This window comes from Entelurus aequoreus, linkage group LG11 (assembly GCF_033978785.1).
Source record: "Entelurus aequoreus isolate RoL-2023_Sb linkage group LG11, RoL_Eaeq_v1.1, whole genome shotgun sequence".
NCBI lineage: Eukaryota > Metazoa > Chordata > Actinopteri > Syngnathiformes > Syngnathidae > Entelurus > Entelurus aequoreus.
In genome coordinates, this window is record NC_084741.1 from 21,984,680 (window position 1) to 22,004,241 (window position 19,562).

The following is a 19,562-nucleotide window of genomic DNA, read 5'->3' on the forward strand; positions in this document are numbered from 1 at the left end:
GACATATATATACTCTATTAGCCACAACACAACCAGGCTTATATTTAATATGCCACTAATTAATCCCGCATAACAAACACCTCCCCCCTCCCGTCCATATAACCCGCCAATACAACTCAAACACCCGCACAACACACTCAATCCCACAGTCCAAAGTACCGTTCACCTCCGCAAAGTTCATACAGCACATATATTCCCCCAAAGTTACGTACGTGACATGCACATAGCGGCACGCACGTACGGGCAAGCGATCAAATGTTTGGAAGCCGCAGCTGCGTACTCACGGTAGCGCGTATCCAACTCAAAGTCCTCCTGGTTGTGTTGCTGCAGCCAGCCGCTAATACCCACAACACCAGGGGGAGCTCCACTAACCACGTTAAACCCAGATTCCGAACTAACAAAGGTCTTAACTCATTCTCTTTCTATGCCACATCAATGTAAACAATCAAATACAGATACTTTTTCTTATGCCTTCTGATCTCTCTCTCTCTCTCTCTCTCTCTCTCTCTATGTCCACTACTTGCTGTCCATATCCTACCCCCCACCCCCCCCCCACCCCCCGCACACCCCTGATTGTAAATAATGTAAATAATTCAAAGTGATTATCTTGTGTGATGACTGTATTATGATGATAGTATATATGATAGTATATATCTGTATCATGAATCAATTTAAGTGGACCCCGACTTAAACAAGTTGAAAAACTTATTCGGGTGTTACCATTTAGTGGTCAATTGTACGGAATATGTACTTCACTGTGCAACCTACAAATAAAAGTCTCAACCTACAGCTTTCTTCTTCGCTGTCTTCATTGTTCATTAAACAAATTGCAAAAGATTCACCAACACAGATGTCCAGAACACTGTGGAATTTTGCGATGAAAACAGACGACTTAATAGCTGGCCACAATGGTGTCCCAAAATGTCCGCTACAATCCGTGACGTCACGCGCAAACGTCATCATCCCGAGACGTTTTCAGCAGGATATTTCGCGGGAAAGTTAAAATTGCACTTTACTAATCTAACCCGGCCGTATTGGCATGTGTTGCAATGTTAAGATTTCATCATTGATATATAAACTATCAGACTGCGTGGTCGGTAGTAGTGGGTTTCAGTAGGCCTTTAAATATAACAAATAAGAGTGATATTTGCTTATTTTCTGTCTAATAACATAATTCTTCTCACTAAGCTGATTTTATGTTAGAGTGTTTTACTTGTTTTAAGGGTTTTGGTCCTAAATGATCTCAGTAAGATATTACAGCTTGTTGCTGAGATTTGATGACCTATATTGAGTAAAACATGCTTGAAACTAGAATATCAACTGTTGCAAAGCTGTGTCATCAACACTCACAAGTATAAAACTACTTTTTCCAAAGTAATAATTTCTTTATTTCAAGCATGAAAAAAAAAATCATGATTTTAACAAAATTGTGTCTCATAATTAAAACAGATGACAGCCAAATGGACTTTGCTGTTTTATTTTCAATGAAACAATGGAAAACACGTACTCATATAGTAGTAAAGTTGGCACAGTACAGTAATCTGACATTTAATATTTAAACATTTAACATTTCAAACAGAAATAGTTCATGCACATTCAGATAAATTCTTCAAAATTACAATTTAAAAAAATTTGGCCGGGGGCCGGGCTGTATATATGCGCACTAATTGACTGAAAGAGCCCACACTTGGCGTGATGATGTCATGTTATCGATGGAAAAATGCATTTTTAGACAATTTGATTTGCCTGAGCGGCTAGTAGACCCCGGGAGTAACAGGTGGTTGCCTTGTTGCCTTTCCATTAAGAAAAATAAATTAGTTTTTAGTATAAGTTTGCTGGTTTCATGAAATGTAATGCCGAGCGCATATCATTATGTCAAGATAATGGCACTAGCATTTACTTAATTTAAGAATATTTTTCAACATATTGAGCAAAAAGGTCTCTTTTTTTTCTACCAGGAAAAGTGCACTTGTTATTAGTGAGAATATACTTATTTTAAGGTATTTTTGGGTCCATTGAGGTTAGCTAATTTTACTTGTTAAGGAAAGTCTTGACAAGCCAAATTTTCTTGTTCTATTGGCAGATAATTTTGCTTAGTTCAAATAAAATACCCCTCATTTTTGTATTTTTTTTTCTTGTTTTTGAACACTGACTTTTTGCAGTGCATGTGCTTGTAAACCAGCGCCACGTCATTTTAGGCGGCCCGACAAAGCCTGGAAATAATATGCGTCATTAAAGTACTTGACAAAAAAAATACATGTAGGGCCTATGTGTCAAAGTCAAGGCCCGCGGGCCGGATCTGGCGCGAATGAATGGGGTGATACTGAAGATTACAGTTGGTACAAAATGCGGCTGCTAGGCTTTTGACAAGAACAAGAAAGTTTGATCATATTACGCCTATACTGGCTCACCTGCACTGGCTTCCTGTGCACTTAAGAAGTGACTTTAAGGCAGTGGTTCTTAACCTGTGTTCGATCGAACCCTAGGGGTTCGATGAGTCGGCCTCAGGGGTTCGACAGAGCCTCTGCCGCGGAGGTCAAGACACGCCCGACTCATCGTGTAAACAAAAACTTCTCCCTGTCGGCGTATTATGGATACCCCCAAACAATGTTCCCTCTAATTTTCCATATGTGTGAGCAAACGCAAAAACTCCTTTAACATTCATGTGGAGCACATGTGAGCGACGTCAGACGTGCACATGCACTGTGGTCACACCTGCAGCACACCTGTCCCAAACCTGACTAAATAACAAGTTCAATGTTTTATTATTGTAATCAAATGACAGCAGTCATTTCCATGAGATTATTTTCTAATATAAGTGTTTTGGCCCACTTACAATGACTATAACATATTGTTTTTCATGAGCTGTGTACTAGTATTATATATCTGGGTGGGGGTCCTGCTTTGGAAATAATGTGTATCCCTTTCAGATATCACATTTAGTTCCCACTAAAACGTCCACATGTTGCACAATGAGATGTAAACATGGGATTATGTGTACATTCCTGTAACTTTCCGTTTGTAAAATATATCTTTATTAGTATTTCTTTAATATAATAACATCATTTTATGATTACGTTTCGGGTTCGGTGAATGCGCATATGAAACTGGTGGGGTTCGGTACCTCCAACAAGGTTAAGAACCACTGCTTTAAGGTTTTACTACTTACGTATAAAATACTACACGGTCTAGCTCCATCCTATCTTGCCGATTGTAGAGTACCATATGTCCCGGCAAGAAATCTGCGTTCAAAGAACTCCGGTTTATTAGTGATTCCCAGAGCCCTAAAAAAGTCTGCGGGCTACAGAGCGTTTTCTATTCGGGCTCCAGTACTCTGGAATGCCCTCCAGGTAAGTTAGAGATGCTACCTCAGTAGAAGCATTTAAGTCCCATCTTAAAACTCATTTGTATACTCTAGCCTTAAAATAGACCCCCTTTTTAGACCAGTTGATCTGCCGTTTCTTTTCTTTTCTGCTCTGCCCCCCTATCCCTTGTGGAGGGCACAGGTTCGGTGGCCACGGATGAAATGCTGGCTGTCCAGAGTCGGGACCCGGGGTGGACCGCTCAGGATGGTCTCCTGCTGGCCCCACTATGGACTGGACTCTCACTATTATGTTAGATTCACTATGGACTGGACTTTCACAATATTATGCTAGATCCACTCGACGTCCATTGCACCTGTCGCCCACTGGGTTGAGTTTTTCCTTGCCCTGATGTGAGATCTGAACCGAGGATGTCGTTGTGGCTTGTGCAGCCCTTTGAGACACTTGTGATTTAGGGCTCTATATAAATAAACATTGATTGATTGATTGATTTGATTAGTATTAGAACCGACCCACAGGCCACAGCCGCCTGCTGCTGTTTTGCACGCAATACTCCATCAGTGTTGGCGCTAGGAATTTTCAGAATGGGGTCCCAGGGACCCCATCAAGTCATAAAAATGGGGTCCCACCAAAAAAATGTTTTGGGTCCCACTTTTTTGTAACCGTTTTGAAAACAAATGACAAATGTATGCATTATCCTGTTGTATCTCACAATCTATATTGTGTTTTGGAAAAAGGTTGTCATAAACATTAATTAATTCATTTAAAAAAATAATACAAAAGAAAACACATTTTTATGCATCTATAAACTATAAATTCAGTTATAAACATTCATTCACTTTCTTCTTTCCTTCATGGATCTAAACTTTACCGCTGCCAGTATTTGTTTCTATATTTTTATTGTAATATTTTCAGAATGTGTTTGTTCTATTTTTGGCCAAAGTAAGACTAAGAAAACAATCTGAAGTTGACTTTATTTTTTTTAGTTTTCAAGTTTCAAGTTTCAAGTTTATTATTCTTCGGTCAATTGTCAACAAAATAAACAAACAGTTGTACATTCATAAATTGAAAATGAAAATGTTGCAGACCGAAAGGGTTTAGGCTGAAGTTGAACACTTATTGCGCCTAACCCTATAAACAATGTCAAGTACAAAATAAACTTCCGAAAATGATTAAATGTCCTTTGTACAACATATTATAAATACACATTATACATAACATAAACACAGTTCAATTATATGTGTGAAATATCCTTGTAGACATGTTAAACCTTTGTACCAATTTATATACTATATACAAACAATTGTACTTCCATCATTATTTATAACCCACATTTAGTATTTGAATTAACATTGGTCATAGTATTAACTACTGTGTTGATTCAAGAGTGATATATTTTTTCAAAACATTAGTCTTAAAGTGTTTTTTAAATGTGTGAATAGAACTGGAACATTTTAAGGAATTATCCAAGCTGTTCCAAAGTTGAATGCCATGATTGCAATAGTCCGGCCCGCGTGAGCACAGATTTTCCTCCATGCGGCCCCCCTGAATGAGTTTGACACCCCTGATGTAGGGCATACAATTGCATATCTTTTAAACTTGATAAAGTAAATATTATATTATCATACATTCCAAACATTTTGGGTTAAAATGAAAATAAATACTTCAATATCTGCTTGCATTATGGTTCTAAAGCAAGTTATCCATCATGTAAAAACAACTATTTTTTTACGGTAAAAAACTGGCAGCTTTGTCCTTTATCTTAAAGTACCAGTAGAGAGGAAAAGCAAGTTGACTTTATATACTTAATTGTAGAGATGTCCGATAATATCGGCAGTCCGATAAATGCTTTAAAATGTAATATCGGAAATTATCGGTATCGGTTTCAAAGAGTAACATTTATGACTTTTTAAAACGCCGCTGTACGGAGTGGTACACGGACATAGGGAAAAGTACAGAGCAGTTGCGTCTCCCAGTCATACTTGCCAACCCTCCTGATTTCCCCGGGAGACCCCCGAATTTCAGTGTCCCTCTCGAAAATCTCCCGGGGCAACCAGTCTCCCGAATTTCTCCCGATTTCCACCCAGACAACAATGTTGTGGGCGTGCCTTAAAGGCACTGCATTTGCGTGCCGGCCCAATGACATAATATCTACGGCTTTTCACATGCACAAGTGAATGCCACGCATACTTGGTCAACAGCCATACAGGTCACACTGAGGGTGACCGTATAAACAACTTTAACACTGTTACAAATATGCGCCACACTGTGAACCCACACCAAACAAGAATGACAAACACATTTCGGGAGAACATCCGCACCGTAACACAACATAAACACAACAGAACAAATACCCAGAACCCCTTGCAGCACTAACTCTTCCGGGACGCTACAATATACACCCCCCCCGCTACCCCTTACCCCCCACCTCAACATCGCCCCACCCCCCCCCAACCCCGCCCACCTCAAACTCCTCATGCTCTCTCAGGGAGAGCATGTCCCAAATTCCAAGCTGCTGTTTTGAGGCATGTTAAAAAAAATAATGCACTTTGTGACTTCAATAATAAATATGGCAGTGCCATGTTGGCATTTTTTTCCATAACTTGAGTTGATTTATTTTGGAAAACCTTGTTACATTGTTTAATGCATCCAGCGGGGCATCACAACAAAATTAGGCATAATAATGTGTTAATTCCACGACTGTATATATCGGTATCGGTTAATATCGGAATTGTTAATTAAAAGTTGGACAATATCGGAATATCGGATATTGCAAAAAAGCCATTATCGGACATCTCTACTTAATTGTGTTTTATTGTATTCATTAAACCAGAGATTATTTACCTTTTGGCCTCGGGGCCCAACTTTTCCACAACAGATGGGCCCGGCACCCACTAAAATATTAACACTGAATTAGTACTTTTACTCTTGATATTAATTGTGTTCAATAAATATATTTAACCGTCAAACCAATTTACAGTTTACAACCTTGTCAAATGATATGAAACCATATGTGTGTTACACACCAAGTTTATTATTTGTTTAACACATAAACCTAAAGCTTATGTCAGGCTGATTTGAAAAATAAGTACTAATCATACATACTCATAAGAAGGGACTAATAAATGTACTATGCAGTGCTAAAATCAACAAAAGATTAATAACCAACAATAATTGTGTTTCTAAACTGTCAATAAAACTATTTTTTGTGCTTATCAAACTTCTCTATGACTTTAGCTCCAGACTTCTAATTGTTTGATATTGTCATTACTGCCCCGAGTGGTTGAAAAGTGTAATCTCAGGGCATTCAATCGATAGCAACTGGACTGTTTAGATTGTTTTAGAAGATTATTGGTCAGATCTGATCAATCTAAGTCTGTGAGCATGAACTGATGACACCTATTTGGGTGAGAGGCTTCTAAGGCTGCTTCTAGGTTATCCAGACTATATCCCACCTAAACTTATCCCTGTCCACACACACACACACAATGCCATCGTTTAAGACCCCCTTCCCCCTCCGGTGCAACGCGACCTAGTACTCATGGGCAGAAAATGGCAGACGCGAATATACGGTATATTACGTCATAGTCACCTGACCTGGAAGTGTATTCTTACCCTGTGTTTCAATGTAGCCTTTTGCCACATTTCTTTTAACAGTAAACCTTGCTTGCCTCATCATCAGCAGCTGTTAGACTAGCCCCATTGTAGTGAATCACACCTGAGCTATCATACATGAATCATGAATTTCATGGACGTTTGGTAGTAAACAATGTGATAAAGAAAATTTGACAACAATAAATCTAGGGATTTAGATATCTGGTCAGGATTTTACCTTAACCTTATATCTACAGTTTGGATACTTGGCTGGATGTTGTGTACCTTCTACCCCTGCACTTAAAAAACATGTGGTGCTAGTCTGCACCACACTGAAACAGAAAAGTCGGTAACGCTAGCCAAGGACATTAAAACAATATTCAAACTACGGACATTAATCCATGAAAAGATTAAGCAGCCGGAAGGAGATACCGTAGAAGTCCAATCTGCAAAGTAAATGCTTTACATTATTATTACATCATGTCATAAAACTACTCTAGTTGTTTATAATACATCCTATTGTATTGTTTGTCATACAATATTTCCCACCAAAATCAATCACAATTTATTTATACGGCCCTTAATCACAAGTGTCTTAAAGGCCTACTGAAATGAAATTTTCTTATTTAAACGGGGATAGCAGATCCATTCTATGTGTCATACTTGATCATTTCGCAATATTGCCATATTTTTGCTGAAAGGATTTAGTAGAGAACATCGACGATAAAGTTAGCAACTTTTGGTCGCTGATAAAAAAGCCTTGCCTATACCGGAAGTAGCGTGACGTCACAGGTTGAAGGGCTCCTCACATTTCCCCATTGTTTACACCAGCAGCGAGAGCGATTCGGATCGAGAAAGCGACGATTACCCCATTAATTTGAGCCAGGATGAAAGATTCGTGGATGAGGAACGAGAGAGTGAAGGATTAGAGTGCAGTGCAGGACGTATCTTTTTTTCGCTCTGACCGTAACTTAGGTACAAGCTGGCTCATTGGATTCCCCACTCTCTCCTTTTTCTATTGTGGATCACGGATTTGTATTTTAAACCACCTCGGATACTATATCCTCTTGAAAATGAGAGTCGAGAACGCGAAATGGACATTCACAGTGACTTTTATCTCCACGACAATACATCGGCGAAGCACTTTAGCTACGGAGCTAACGTGATAGCATCGGGCTTAAATGCAGATAGAAACAAAAGAAATAAGCCCCAGACTGGAAGGATAGACAGAAGATCAACAATACTGCCAAACTTTGGACCTGTAACTACACGGTTAATGCTGTACCGCCTGGCGAAGCCTAGCAATTCTGTTGCTGACGACGCCATTGAAGCTAATTTAGCTACGGGACCTCGACAGAGCTATGCTAAAAACATTAGCTCTCCACCTACGCCAGCTCTCATCTGCTCATCACGACCCGTGCTCACCTGCGTTCCAGCGATCGACGGCGCGACGAAGGACTTCACCCGATCAACGATGCAATCGGCGGCCCGGAGACGGAGGAAGTCAAGGTGAGGACAGTGGCGCGGCGGCGGCCGTTGTAGCTTTCGACGACACCCCGGCCGCCATCAGAGTCGGCAAGAAACATATATGTACATGACATGCACATAGCACCACGCACGTACGAGCAAGCGATCAAATGTTTGGAAGCCAAAGCTGTACTCACGGTAGCGCGTCTGCTATCCAAGTCAAAGTCCTCCTGGTTGTGTTGCTGCAGACAGCCGCTAATACACCGATCCCACCTACAGCTTTCTTCTTTGCAGTCTCCATTGTTCATTGAACAAATTGCAAAAGATTCACCAACACAGATGTCCAGAATACTGTGGAATTTTGCGATGAAAATAGAGCTGTTTGTATTGGGATACAATGTGTCCCAATACTTCCGCTTCAACCCTTGACGTCACGCGCAAATGTCATCATACCGAGACGTTTTCAGCCAGAAGTTTCCCGGGAAATTTAAAATTGTACTTTATAAGTTAACCCGGCCGTATTGGCATGTGTTGCAATGTTAAGATTTCATCATTGATATATAAACTATCAGACTGCGTGGTCGGTAGTAGTGGGTTTCAGTAGGCCTTTAAAGAGCTTCACAAACCACAATTACATATATTCTTTAATTCATTTCAATGGGTGACGTGGATTTGAGATACGAGAGTTTTGAGTTACAAGCGCCATTATAGGACCAATTAAACTGTATTTGATTATTTATAATTATTAGAGATGTCCGATAATATTGGCCTGCCGATACTGCCTCCACTCTGACAGCGTCTTCTCCCTGTCAGCCATGTTGTAGTTTTTAGCGCTTCCATATGGATTCTACTGACCGACATAACTCAGAACTATAAGCTGCTTGGTATTAGAAATGGCAACATCGGAGGATGCATCTGCATGTACGAGCCAGTCTGCCCCTCAACAAGAGGATAGAGAACAAAATTGGACAAAATGGGATTGACTACAGCGTCGGACTACAATGATGGACCCGCGCAAAGACCTTTGAGTACATTTCTACTAGAGATGTCCGATAATATCGGGCTGCCGATATAATCGGCCAATAAACGCTTTAAAATGTAATATCGGAAATGATCGGTATCGGTTTCAAAAAGTAAAATGTATGATTTTTTAAAACGCCGCTGTACGGAGTGGTACACGGACGTAGGGAGAAGTACAGAGCGCCAATAAACCTTAAAGGCTCTGCCTTTGCGTGCCAGCCCAATCACATAATATCTACAGCTTTACACACACACACAAGTGAATGCCATGCATACTTGGTCAACAGCCATACAGGTCACACTGAGGGTGTCCGTATAAACAACTTTAACACTGTTACAAATATGCACCACACTGTGAACCCACACCACACAAGAATGACAAACACATTTCGGGAGAACATCCGCACCGTAACACAACAGAACAAATACCCAGAACCCCTTGCAGCACTAACTCTTCCAGGATGCTACAATATACTCGGAATCGGTAATTAAGAGTTGGACAATATCGGGATATCGGATATCGGCAAAAAAGCCCTTATCGGACATCTCTAATAATTATATATTTGAATCTTTACAAAAGACCATGTCCTCCTTAATTGTCCCTGCATGAATGTATGCACATCCACTAGGACAGTGTTTTTCAACCACTGTGCCGCGGCAGTGCCGCGAGATACAGTCTGGTGTGCCGTGGGAGATGATCTAATTTCATTTGTTTGGGTTAAAAATATTTTTTGCAAACCAGTAATTATAGTCTGCAAACTATGTGTTGTTGTTGAGGGTCGGTGCTGTCTAGAGCTCGGCAGACTAACCGTGTAATACTCTTCCATTTCAGTAGGTGGCAGCAGGTAGCTAATTGCTTTGTAGATGTCGGAAACAGCGGGAGGCAGTGTGCAGGTAAAAAGGTATCTAATGCTTAAACCAGAAATAAACAAAACGTCAGTGCTCCTAAGAAAAGGCATTGAAGCTTAGGAAAGGCTATGCGGAACAAAACTAAAACTGAACTGGCTACAAAGTAAACAAAAACAGAATGCTGGATGACAGCAAAGACTTACTGTGGAAGACATGAAACTGCTACAGGAAAATACCAAAAAAAGAGAAAAAGCCACTAAAATATGATGATTTCTGCAGGTGGTGTGCCTCCGGATTTTTTCAACGCAAAAAATGTGCCTGGGCTCAAAAAAGGTTGAAAAACACTGCACTAGGACATGAGCCAGAGCCATAATTGTTGATTTTTAGCTGCAGTGCGTAAAATCCACTGGCTTGTATGATAAATATAAATTATTGCAACATATACTAATTAGTGTGTCCGGTCAAGAAGCTAAAAACGGGATCATAACTCTGAAAATGCACTAATTAGTCACAGCGCTGATGTAGCACACAATATAAATCAAACCTCTCAATGCACAACATAATCTTAAAACGTACACATTTGTTCATGCAATAATGAACAACTTTGTGTGTGCTTCTTTTCTTCCTCTGTCTGCATGATCAATAGGACAACAACGTAGGCGTACATGTGCAAACATTTTGCTAACAATCTAAAGCAGGGGTGTTCAAACATAATCCACTGAGGGCTGCACACTAAAAAAACCAAAGCATGTGTGGGCCATTTTGATATTTTTCATTTTCAAAACCAATACAATAACCTTTCGGGCTCCCCTCAAGTTTGGTCTTTCAGTCATAAAATTTTTTTTTATATATATTTATATATTTATATATATATATATATATATATATATATATATATATATATATATATATATATATATATATATATATATATATATATATATATATATATATATATATATATACATACACTATATTGCCAAAAGTATTTGGCCACCCATCCAGATGATGAGAATCAGGTGTCCTAATCAGGTGTATAAAATCAAGCACTTAGGCATAGAGACTGTTTCTACAAACATTTGTGAAAAAATGGGCTGCTCTCAGGAGCTCAGTGATTTCCAGCGTGGAACTGTCAGAGGATGCCACCTGTGCAACAAATCCAGTCCTGAAATGTCCTCGTTCCTAAATATTCCAAAGTCCTCTTCCATTTACTATAAGAAAATGGAAGAGTTTGGGAACAACAGCAACTCAGCCACCAAGTGGCAGGCCACGTAAACTGACAGAGAGGGGTCAGCGGAGGAATTATGGTGTGGGGTTGTTTTTCAGGAGTTGGGCTTGGCCCCTTAGTTCCAGTGAAAGGAACTTTAAATGCTCCAGGATACCGAAACATTTTGGACAATTCCATGCTCCCAACTTTGTGGGAACAGTTTTGAGCGGGCCCCTTCCTCTTCCAACATGACTGTGCACCACTGCACAAAGCAAGGTCAAAAAAGAGATGGATGACAGAGCCTGATGTGGATGAACTTGACTGGCCTGCAGAGAGTCCTGACCTTAACCCGATAGAACACATTTGGGATGAATTAGAACGGAGACTGAGAGCCAGGCCTTCTCGACCAACATCAGTGTGTGACCTCACCAATGCGCTATTGGAAAAATGGTGGAAAATTCCTATAAACACACTCCGCAACCTTGTGGACAGCCTTCCCAGAAGAGTTGAATCTGTAGTAGCTGCAAAAGGTGGACCGACATCATATTGAACCCAATGGGTTAGGAATGGGATGGCACTTCAAGTTCGTATGTGAGTCAAGGCAGGTGGCCAAATACTTTTGGCAATATAGTGTATATATAAAAAGTCATTCATTTTTTCCCAAATTTTCATTACGACTTAAATCTCTAGATCGACTTCAAGTCTGTTGATGTTTTTTTTGTTTTTTCAAAATGTTTTATGCTTTTGTTGTCAAAAGCTGTTTTTTTATGGCAAAAACACAAAATATGCAATATTCCCTCTCAAAAAAATGTCATAGTGTAATATTTGATGTTAAGTAATTGGAGCCTTAAATAGGTAAATATTTCATAACAACATTGCTTTTAATACATTATATAATTTTTTTTAGCAAAGACAATACAAAATAAAAAATCTAACTAAAATTCATGGAATCCAAAAGGGCCTTACTCTTAAAAGTGTTAGAAAAATAAGTCATACATTTTTTTTTTAAACTTTCGACTAGAGATGTCCGATAATGGCTTTTTTGCCGATATCCGATATTGTGCCACTCTTTATTACCGATTCCGATATCAACCGATACCGATATATACAGTCGTGGAATTAACACATTATTATGCCTAATTTTGTTGTGATGCCCCGCTGGATGCATTAAACAATGTAACAAGGTTTTCCAAAATAAATCAACTCAAGTTATGGAAAAAAAAATGCCAACATGGCACTGCCATATTTATTATTGAAGTCACAAAGTGCATTTTTTTTTTTTTAACATGCCTCAAAACAGCAGCTTGGAGTTTGGGACATGCTCTCCCTGAGAGAGCATGAGGAGGCTGAGGTGGGCGGGGTTGGGGGTAGGGGAGGGTTGAGGTGTGTGGGGGGGGGGGAGTTAGGGGGTAGCGGGGGGTGTATATTGTAGCGTCCCGGAAGAGTTAGTGCTGCAAGGGGTTCTGGGTATTTGTTCTGTTTTTTAACATGCCTCAAAACAGCAGCTTGGAATTTGGGACATGCTCTCCCTGAGAGATCATGAAGAGGTTGAGGTGGGCAGGGTTGGGGGGGCGGGTATTGGGTAGAGGGTAGAGGGGGGTGTATATTGTAGCGTCCCGGAAGAGTTAGTGCTGCAAGGGGTTCTGGGTATTTGTTCTGTTGTGTTTATGTTGTGTTACGGTGCGGATGTTCTCCGGAAATGTGTTTGTCATTCTTGTTTGGTGTAGGTTCACAGTGTGGCACATATTTGTAACAGTGTTAAAGTTGTTTATACCGTCACCCTCAGTGTGACCTGTATGGCTGTTGACCAAGTATGCATTGCATTCACTTGTGTGTGTGAAAAGCCATAGATATTATGTGACTGGGCCGGCACGCAAAGGCAGTGCCTTTAAGGTTTATTGGCGCTCTGTACTTCTCCCTACGTCCGTGTACACAGCGGCGTTTTAAAAAGTCATAAATTGTACTTTTTGAAACCGATACCGATAATTTCCGATATTACATTTTAAAGCATTTATCGGCCGATAATATTGGCAGTCCGATATTATGGGACATCCCTACTTTCAACGATTATACGTGTATACATGTATGTACATTATACATTTTCTTTTTTTTTGTTTTGTGCCATTTTTATGACAAACACACAATATATGCAGTATTTCCCCCCCCTAAAAAAAATTAAAAGTGACATTTTTGATGTTCCAGTAATTGCAGCCTTGAATAGGTCAGTAAATCATAACATTTTTATTGATCCATTATTATTTTTTTAAGCAATGCCAGCTTTAAAGAAAAAAACAACCTGCATGGCAGCTTTGTGTTGTTAGTGTTGACATTACAACTTGTTCTTATTACATTTCACCTCTTTGCTCTTTTATTTATTCTTTTAAATACATTTTTTAGAAGATTAGCTGCGGGACACAAATGGCCCACGGGCCGCACTTTGGACACTGACGATCCAAACCCAAAAGAAATGGGTGTATTACAGAATATAATTTTGAGCAGGACCAGAAAAAGTACAGACCAACACACTGCCCCCTACAGGATTGGAGTTGAACATTACCACATGATTTTGTCACATGTCACATGGTACCATGTAGAATTGTGTGGCCTTGATGGAGGTCTATAGCGAGTTGATGCTGCTACATCAGTGCAGTGTGTGAGTTGTTTGCATCTTTGTTAGTCAGGTGTGCGTCATCAATCACTTCCCTACCCTGCCAGCTGAATGCACTCTCACAGGACAGTGTGTGTGTGTGAGAGAGAGAGAGCTGTATAAAACAACATCTCATTGCAGACATTTCTTCTAGTCCGCTGTGCAGCATGACAATGTAGCTGTTGACAAAGTTGTTGCTTTGTACTCGTGTCGTCAGTAAATATTTTCCACAAGAGCAGAGATATTAAAATACATTTCTGCAGAGGTTTTTTTTAAAGCACTCACCAGGCTGCAGCGGCTCCACGGGCCCCAGTCGTTGAGGACGCAGTCTTCCGGGCAGGGCAGCCGGCTCTCGCGGGCCCCCAGAGGCATCTCCTCGGGGTCGCACAGGTAGTCCTCCACTGCCTCTGAAGGGCCGTCGATGGTGTTGAGCATGCACCTGAGGACACGAGCACAGAGTCACACGGCTGTTGGGCTGTGGAGTGCTCTGGAGTGTCATCAAGTGAGGCATGGAATGATACTGGAGGAGGGCGAGTGCAGCGATGAGAACACTGCACTACGCTTGGAAGGTTAATTCAAGCCGATAGATACACCTCAGTTAAATAAGTGTGATAACACATAGTGGTGTCCTGATACAGCTTTTTCACTTCCCGTGCAGTACCGATATTGGATATATATTGAAGTATTTGCCGATATCAACATTGATCCGACACGATATCAGCAGGAATCGTACTTTTATTATTTTGTAGTGCGGAATGTCTACTTAATCAGAGAACAACGGTAGGTACAAAACAGACTGAGCTATTTATTATTAACCGTCTGCAATGGACTTACTCTCTTTAAGTTGAAGTGGAATGGTAATTTTATTTTTGGTGACCCCTAGTGGCCACAATAATTCATCAAGTTAAGCTCATGACGCAGTAAGTTGAATGATGCGGACACATTTGATACTGGATCATTTCTATCCATGTTAGTAATATGCAACTAAAATTATTTGATACTTGTTTATACAGACAAATGTAATAGTGTTCAATTAAGGACACTACTACATACGTCTAACATGTATGCTATTGTGTGCTTAGCTGTTGTGTAGCTACTAGCTCCTAGTAGCCTACCATGTTTACCTTTTGTAAATGACTTCGCTAAAATACAAAGACCAACCTTGTGTGCTTTTTGGAGGACATTTAAATGTTAAAGTTGAACTGCACTTTTTTGGGGAATTTTTCTTATCATTCATAAGACAATAACACATATGTGTTTGTTTGTTTTAATGCATTCTAAAACGTAAATATACGTTAGCAAAAGTCAGTTAACAATGGAGCCAAAGGGGGTTGCTCTATTCCCTCTATCAAGCGCTGTAAAAATAATCTAAAAGCCCCATCATCGATTTATATACACGCCGTAAGTATATATGTAATGTAGAAACAGGCACATTCATAATAACATGTAATATTTAAGCATATGGCGCCATATTAATTTCGGAGACATCACAAAGTTCGCTATTTCCTTCAACACAAACACTAAGCATCATGTAGCAGTATTGCTAAGTGCTGAATCAGAAATACAAATTCTAAAAATAATAAAACAATCACTTACTGTACAATGTCTGCTCTCATTGGGATGCCGACTGATGGGATGCTTAAAGAATTAATCATAATCCTCAGTAAGGGTTAAAAAACTAAAAAATTGCCTCAAACAAGCGTCTTTTTGTTTCTTTCTTGCCATCTAAGTCTACATTGAATGTCGAAGTTGATCAACTTCTCGTTTTATGTCCACAGTCTTCTACTATCTAGGTGAGAGGCATGAAGACATTTTCCTGTCTTGCCTCTGGTGAGGGCGGTCACATTTTTTTTCGCTCCCTCTTCTCCCAGCTTGCTCTCTTTGTTTTTGTCTTGTCTGAACTTTTTTGACAAAATCTTTTCGACGAGGAAAAGAGGTTCGGGGGAGCCTGGCTGCCCTGATGGTGTACGTGAGAGATTCCTGGGATAAATGGAGAATCATGTGCCTCTCAGTCCTTTCCATCGAGGACATGGAAGACATCTACCTATTAGGAACCGTGATAGCGGGGCACCTGCTGATTGGGCTGGGCATTGCTCTGGTGTATCGTCAAATTCGTAAGACGATGGCAGCCACTCAAGGAGCCCAAAGGCTGTTCGTCGCAATGGATGGTTTGGGCAGGAGGGCTGTGGGAACACAGACTGTGGCGATTTCTGAACTGAATCGAAGGATGGATCACATCATGGAGAAGCTTGCTGAAAAGGAACATTTAATTGAATTTGAGAGCACCCAGCATGGACGAATAGAACAGACAAGTCGTTGTTTTGTCTGCTCGCGGAAAACAAACATCCTAATCTACGATTTGACTCCCTCCAATGGCCTTGACGCTGTGAAAACAGGACCAGGCTGTTTTGAAAAACACCCCCGAGGACACCTCAATGATGGACGCTTTTGACCTCCCTCCCGCCTCAACGACACCTGGAGTCGAACTTTTGCAGATCGGCCTCAGTCTAAAAAAACATTACATCATCACACCCAAGACAATTGGGCACATCCCCCCCTCCACCCCACGCCTTCACCACCGCTTGTTTCCCCTCGGGGTGATGGTCGGATGGCAGCGCTTCATAGCAGCGGTCGCCTTCCAGAGCCCCAACTCCCCGCCCCTCTGTTGCGAGTTTGTCGTGATTAAATGTAACATGTCTATGTGTGCATTGGATGGAGGTTTTTTCCCCACTCCAGACTAGGCCCCCTTAGGAGCCCAGTCTAGATTGTATTTTTTTACTCATCTTTTTCCCCAGCGTTTTACCTTTTTCCCATTTTTACGGGGCGCCTTGTGGCGACCCATCAGTGTTCCTCTTCTGTAACCCTGTACACTGTTTGTCTAATCTTGAACGGGTTTGTGCTAAAAACAAAGTTTCGTTGTACTTGTGCAATGACAACAAAGACCTATCTGATCTGATTTATAATTTATAATTAACTTTCACCAATTCAGAGGCCATGCAGCAGCTCACCTGCTTAATATGTTAATATAGCAGCATAAGTCAATGCACTGCTAAAAGTAGGTCCTTAACGTTAGCGCTTATAACAAAAAATATAACTCATACTTGGTTAATATTCAGGTACCGAAATGTAAATGGAATATTGTTGCCGCCTTTTGGATATTGTATGGGCGCAATAGACACAATAACAACTTGGCTCCCATTAGTTCCATTGTTAACTGACTTTTATTTACGAGTTAGAATGCATTAAAAAAAAGACATGTGTTTTTGTCTCTCATAAGGATTGAGAATGAAAAAAAAAAGGGGCAATTTCTCTTTAACCGGCTGTCCATCTTTGCACAAGTAAACACGCTGCAGAACAGCTTGTATTGCGCACTTATCCCAGACATTTTTAGATGGAAGCCCATAAAATCCCATACTTGTTTTTATTGCTGATATCGGATAGATCAGATTGGGACACCCCTGACAACAGGAAGTGGTGGCTTATGGTCAAAGAATTAGCCCATGAAATCAAATGGAATATTACATGTGTACCCACCATACTTGCCAACCCTCGCGATTTTCCCGGGAGACTCCTGAATTTTAGTGCCCCTCCCGAAAATCTCCCGGGGCAACCATTGTCCCAAATTTCTCCCGATTTCCACCCGGACAACAATATTGGGGGCGTTCCTTAAAGGCACTGCCTTTGGCGTCCGCCTTTCCCCCATACAAACAGCGTGCTGGTCCAGTCACATGATATATGTGGCTTACAAACACACGTGAATGCAATGCATACTTGATCAACAACCATACAGGTCACACTGAGGGTAGCCGTATAAACAACTTTAACACTGTTACAAATATGCGCCACACTGTGAACCCACACCAAATGACAAACACATTTCGGGAGAACATTCGCACCGTAACACAACAGAACAAATACCCAGAATCCCTTGCAGCACTAACTCTTCCGGGACGCTACAATATACACCTCCCGGTACCACCAACCCCCCCATCTCCCGAATTCGGAGGTCTCAAGGTTGGCAAGTATGGTACCCACTGATTCCTCCCCAAACCATCCAAATGCAGCCAGCAGTTTTCAGGCAAGTGGATTGCTGACAGGAGTCAATTGTATCCATTAAACTTTGGCGTGGATCCCGTTTAAGGAGCGAATCCAAGAATCCTTGCAAGGAGGCATTTTTCAACCTTTTCCCGCATCATCCGAAAAGTGCAGGTGTCTGCAGGAGGTGAACACATTGGTGCTGATCCAAATCAAGATTGTTTGGCCTTGCCAGAGGTCTAACTTTACTTCTTCTCACTTCGGTCCTCTTGGGTGTGCATTTTTTAGAATGTTCTTCTGCAAACCACGGCTGGATTCAACACAGTGGAGAAGATGAGAAGGATGCACGATTGTTAAGATTCAACCTGCTTGTTCTCTTTTCCACGCTTGGGCCAACTATTGTAGTGTGTTGTAATCATGGGGACTGCTTATACCGTCACCAGTGTCCGGATTAACTGTAACACCGTTATTTTCGGCGGTAACGAGTAGTCTAACGCGCTATTTTTTATATTCAGTAACTGAGTTACTGTTACCACATGATGTGTTACTGCGTTATTTTACGTTATTTTTTATATAATATCGTCTAGAAACTGAGACGATCTGAGGGTGTTTTATTGGAGGGTTGCAGTGTCGTCCTTCTGAATGTTCCTGTGTCACAAGGAAGAGAAGAGGTGCGCCGCGCGCTGTGTGTGTGTGTGTGAGGGGGGGGGGGGGGGGGGGGGGGGGTACGTGTCTGTGTTTACTAACAAGACATCATGGCGGAGCCGAAGCCGAGTTAATTAACATGAAGATATTCTCACTACTTTTCTTTTGTCGGGCACAAAGAAAATAACATTTTAGTTCAACGTAAGTTGTGTCTTGGATCAAAGATCCCATCTACTGCCCAAAACAGCAATTCAAATCTGCTGAAACAGCTACAAAAGCAACATGCTTCGACGAAGCTAGTAAAGAGAGACACCCTTCACCTGAGGATTTTAACGGAGGGACTGCTAGCCAGGACAATATTGATAGAGTGTGTGCTAGAAGACATGCAGGCTATTTCTACAGTGGAGTCACCCGCTTTCAGGCAGCTAATTAGCATGATAGCGGGCGTCAAACGGCAAATGGCACGAAATTATTTTCCAAGTTCCTGGACACAGTGGACAGTGAGTACATAAACATGGAAAGCGAGCTAAAGAAGACACTCCAAACTCTGCCTCTGCTCATCATTCAGCACTGAAGGTACACACACTCTGTCAAGTCTCTTATGTACCGTAATTTCCGGACTATAAGCCGCACCTGACCATAAGCCGCACCAGCTAAATTTAGGGGAAAATACAGATACAAATCACATCTTTGACATGGCGAACAGCATTCGTGCAGAGTACAAATAATACAACGGTGCAAAGTAATACAAAGTGCTCGCCTGTACGTTATCAAA

The 19,562-nt window shown here is 41.0% G+C and overlaps 1 protein-coding gene across 1 annotated transcript in view; it reads right to left on the minus strand.

The window, feature by feature from the left end:
• thsd7ab (thrombospondin, type I, domain containing 7Ab) overlaps positions 1–19,562 on the minus strand; it is a 621,850-nt gene that overhangs the window by 96,145 nt on the left and 506,143 nt on the right. Inside the window, exon 19 of the mRNA XM_062062699.1 lies at positions 14,393–14,546. Coding sequence (XP_061918683.1) covers positions 14,393–14,546 — 154 coding nt within the window. The remainder of the gene's footprint in view (positions 1–14,392; positions 14,547–19,562) is intronic.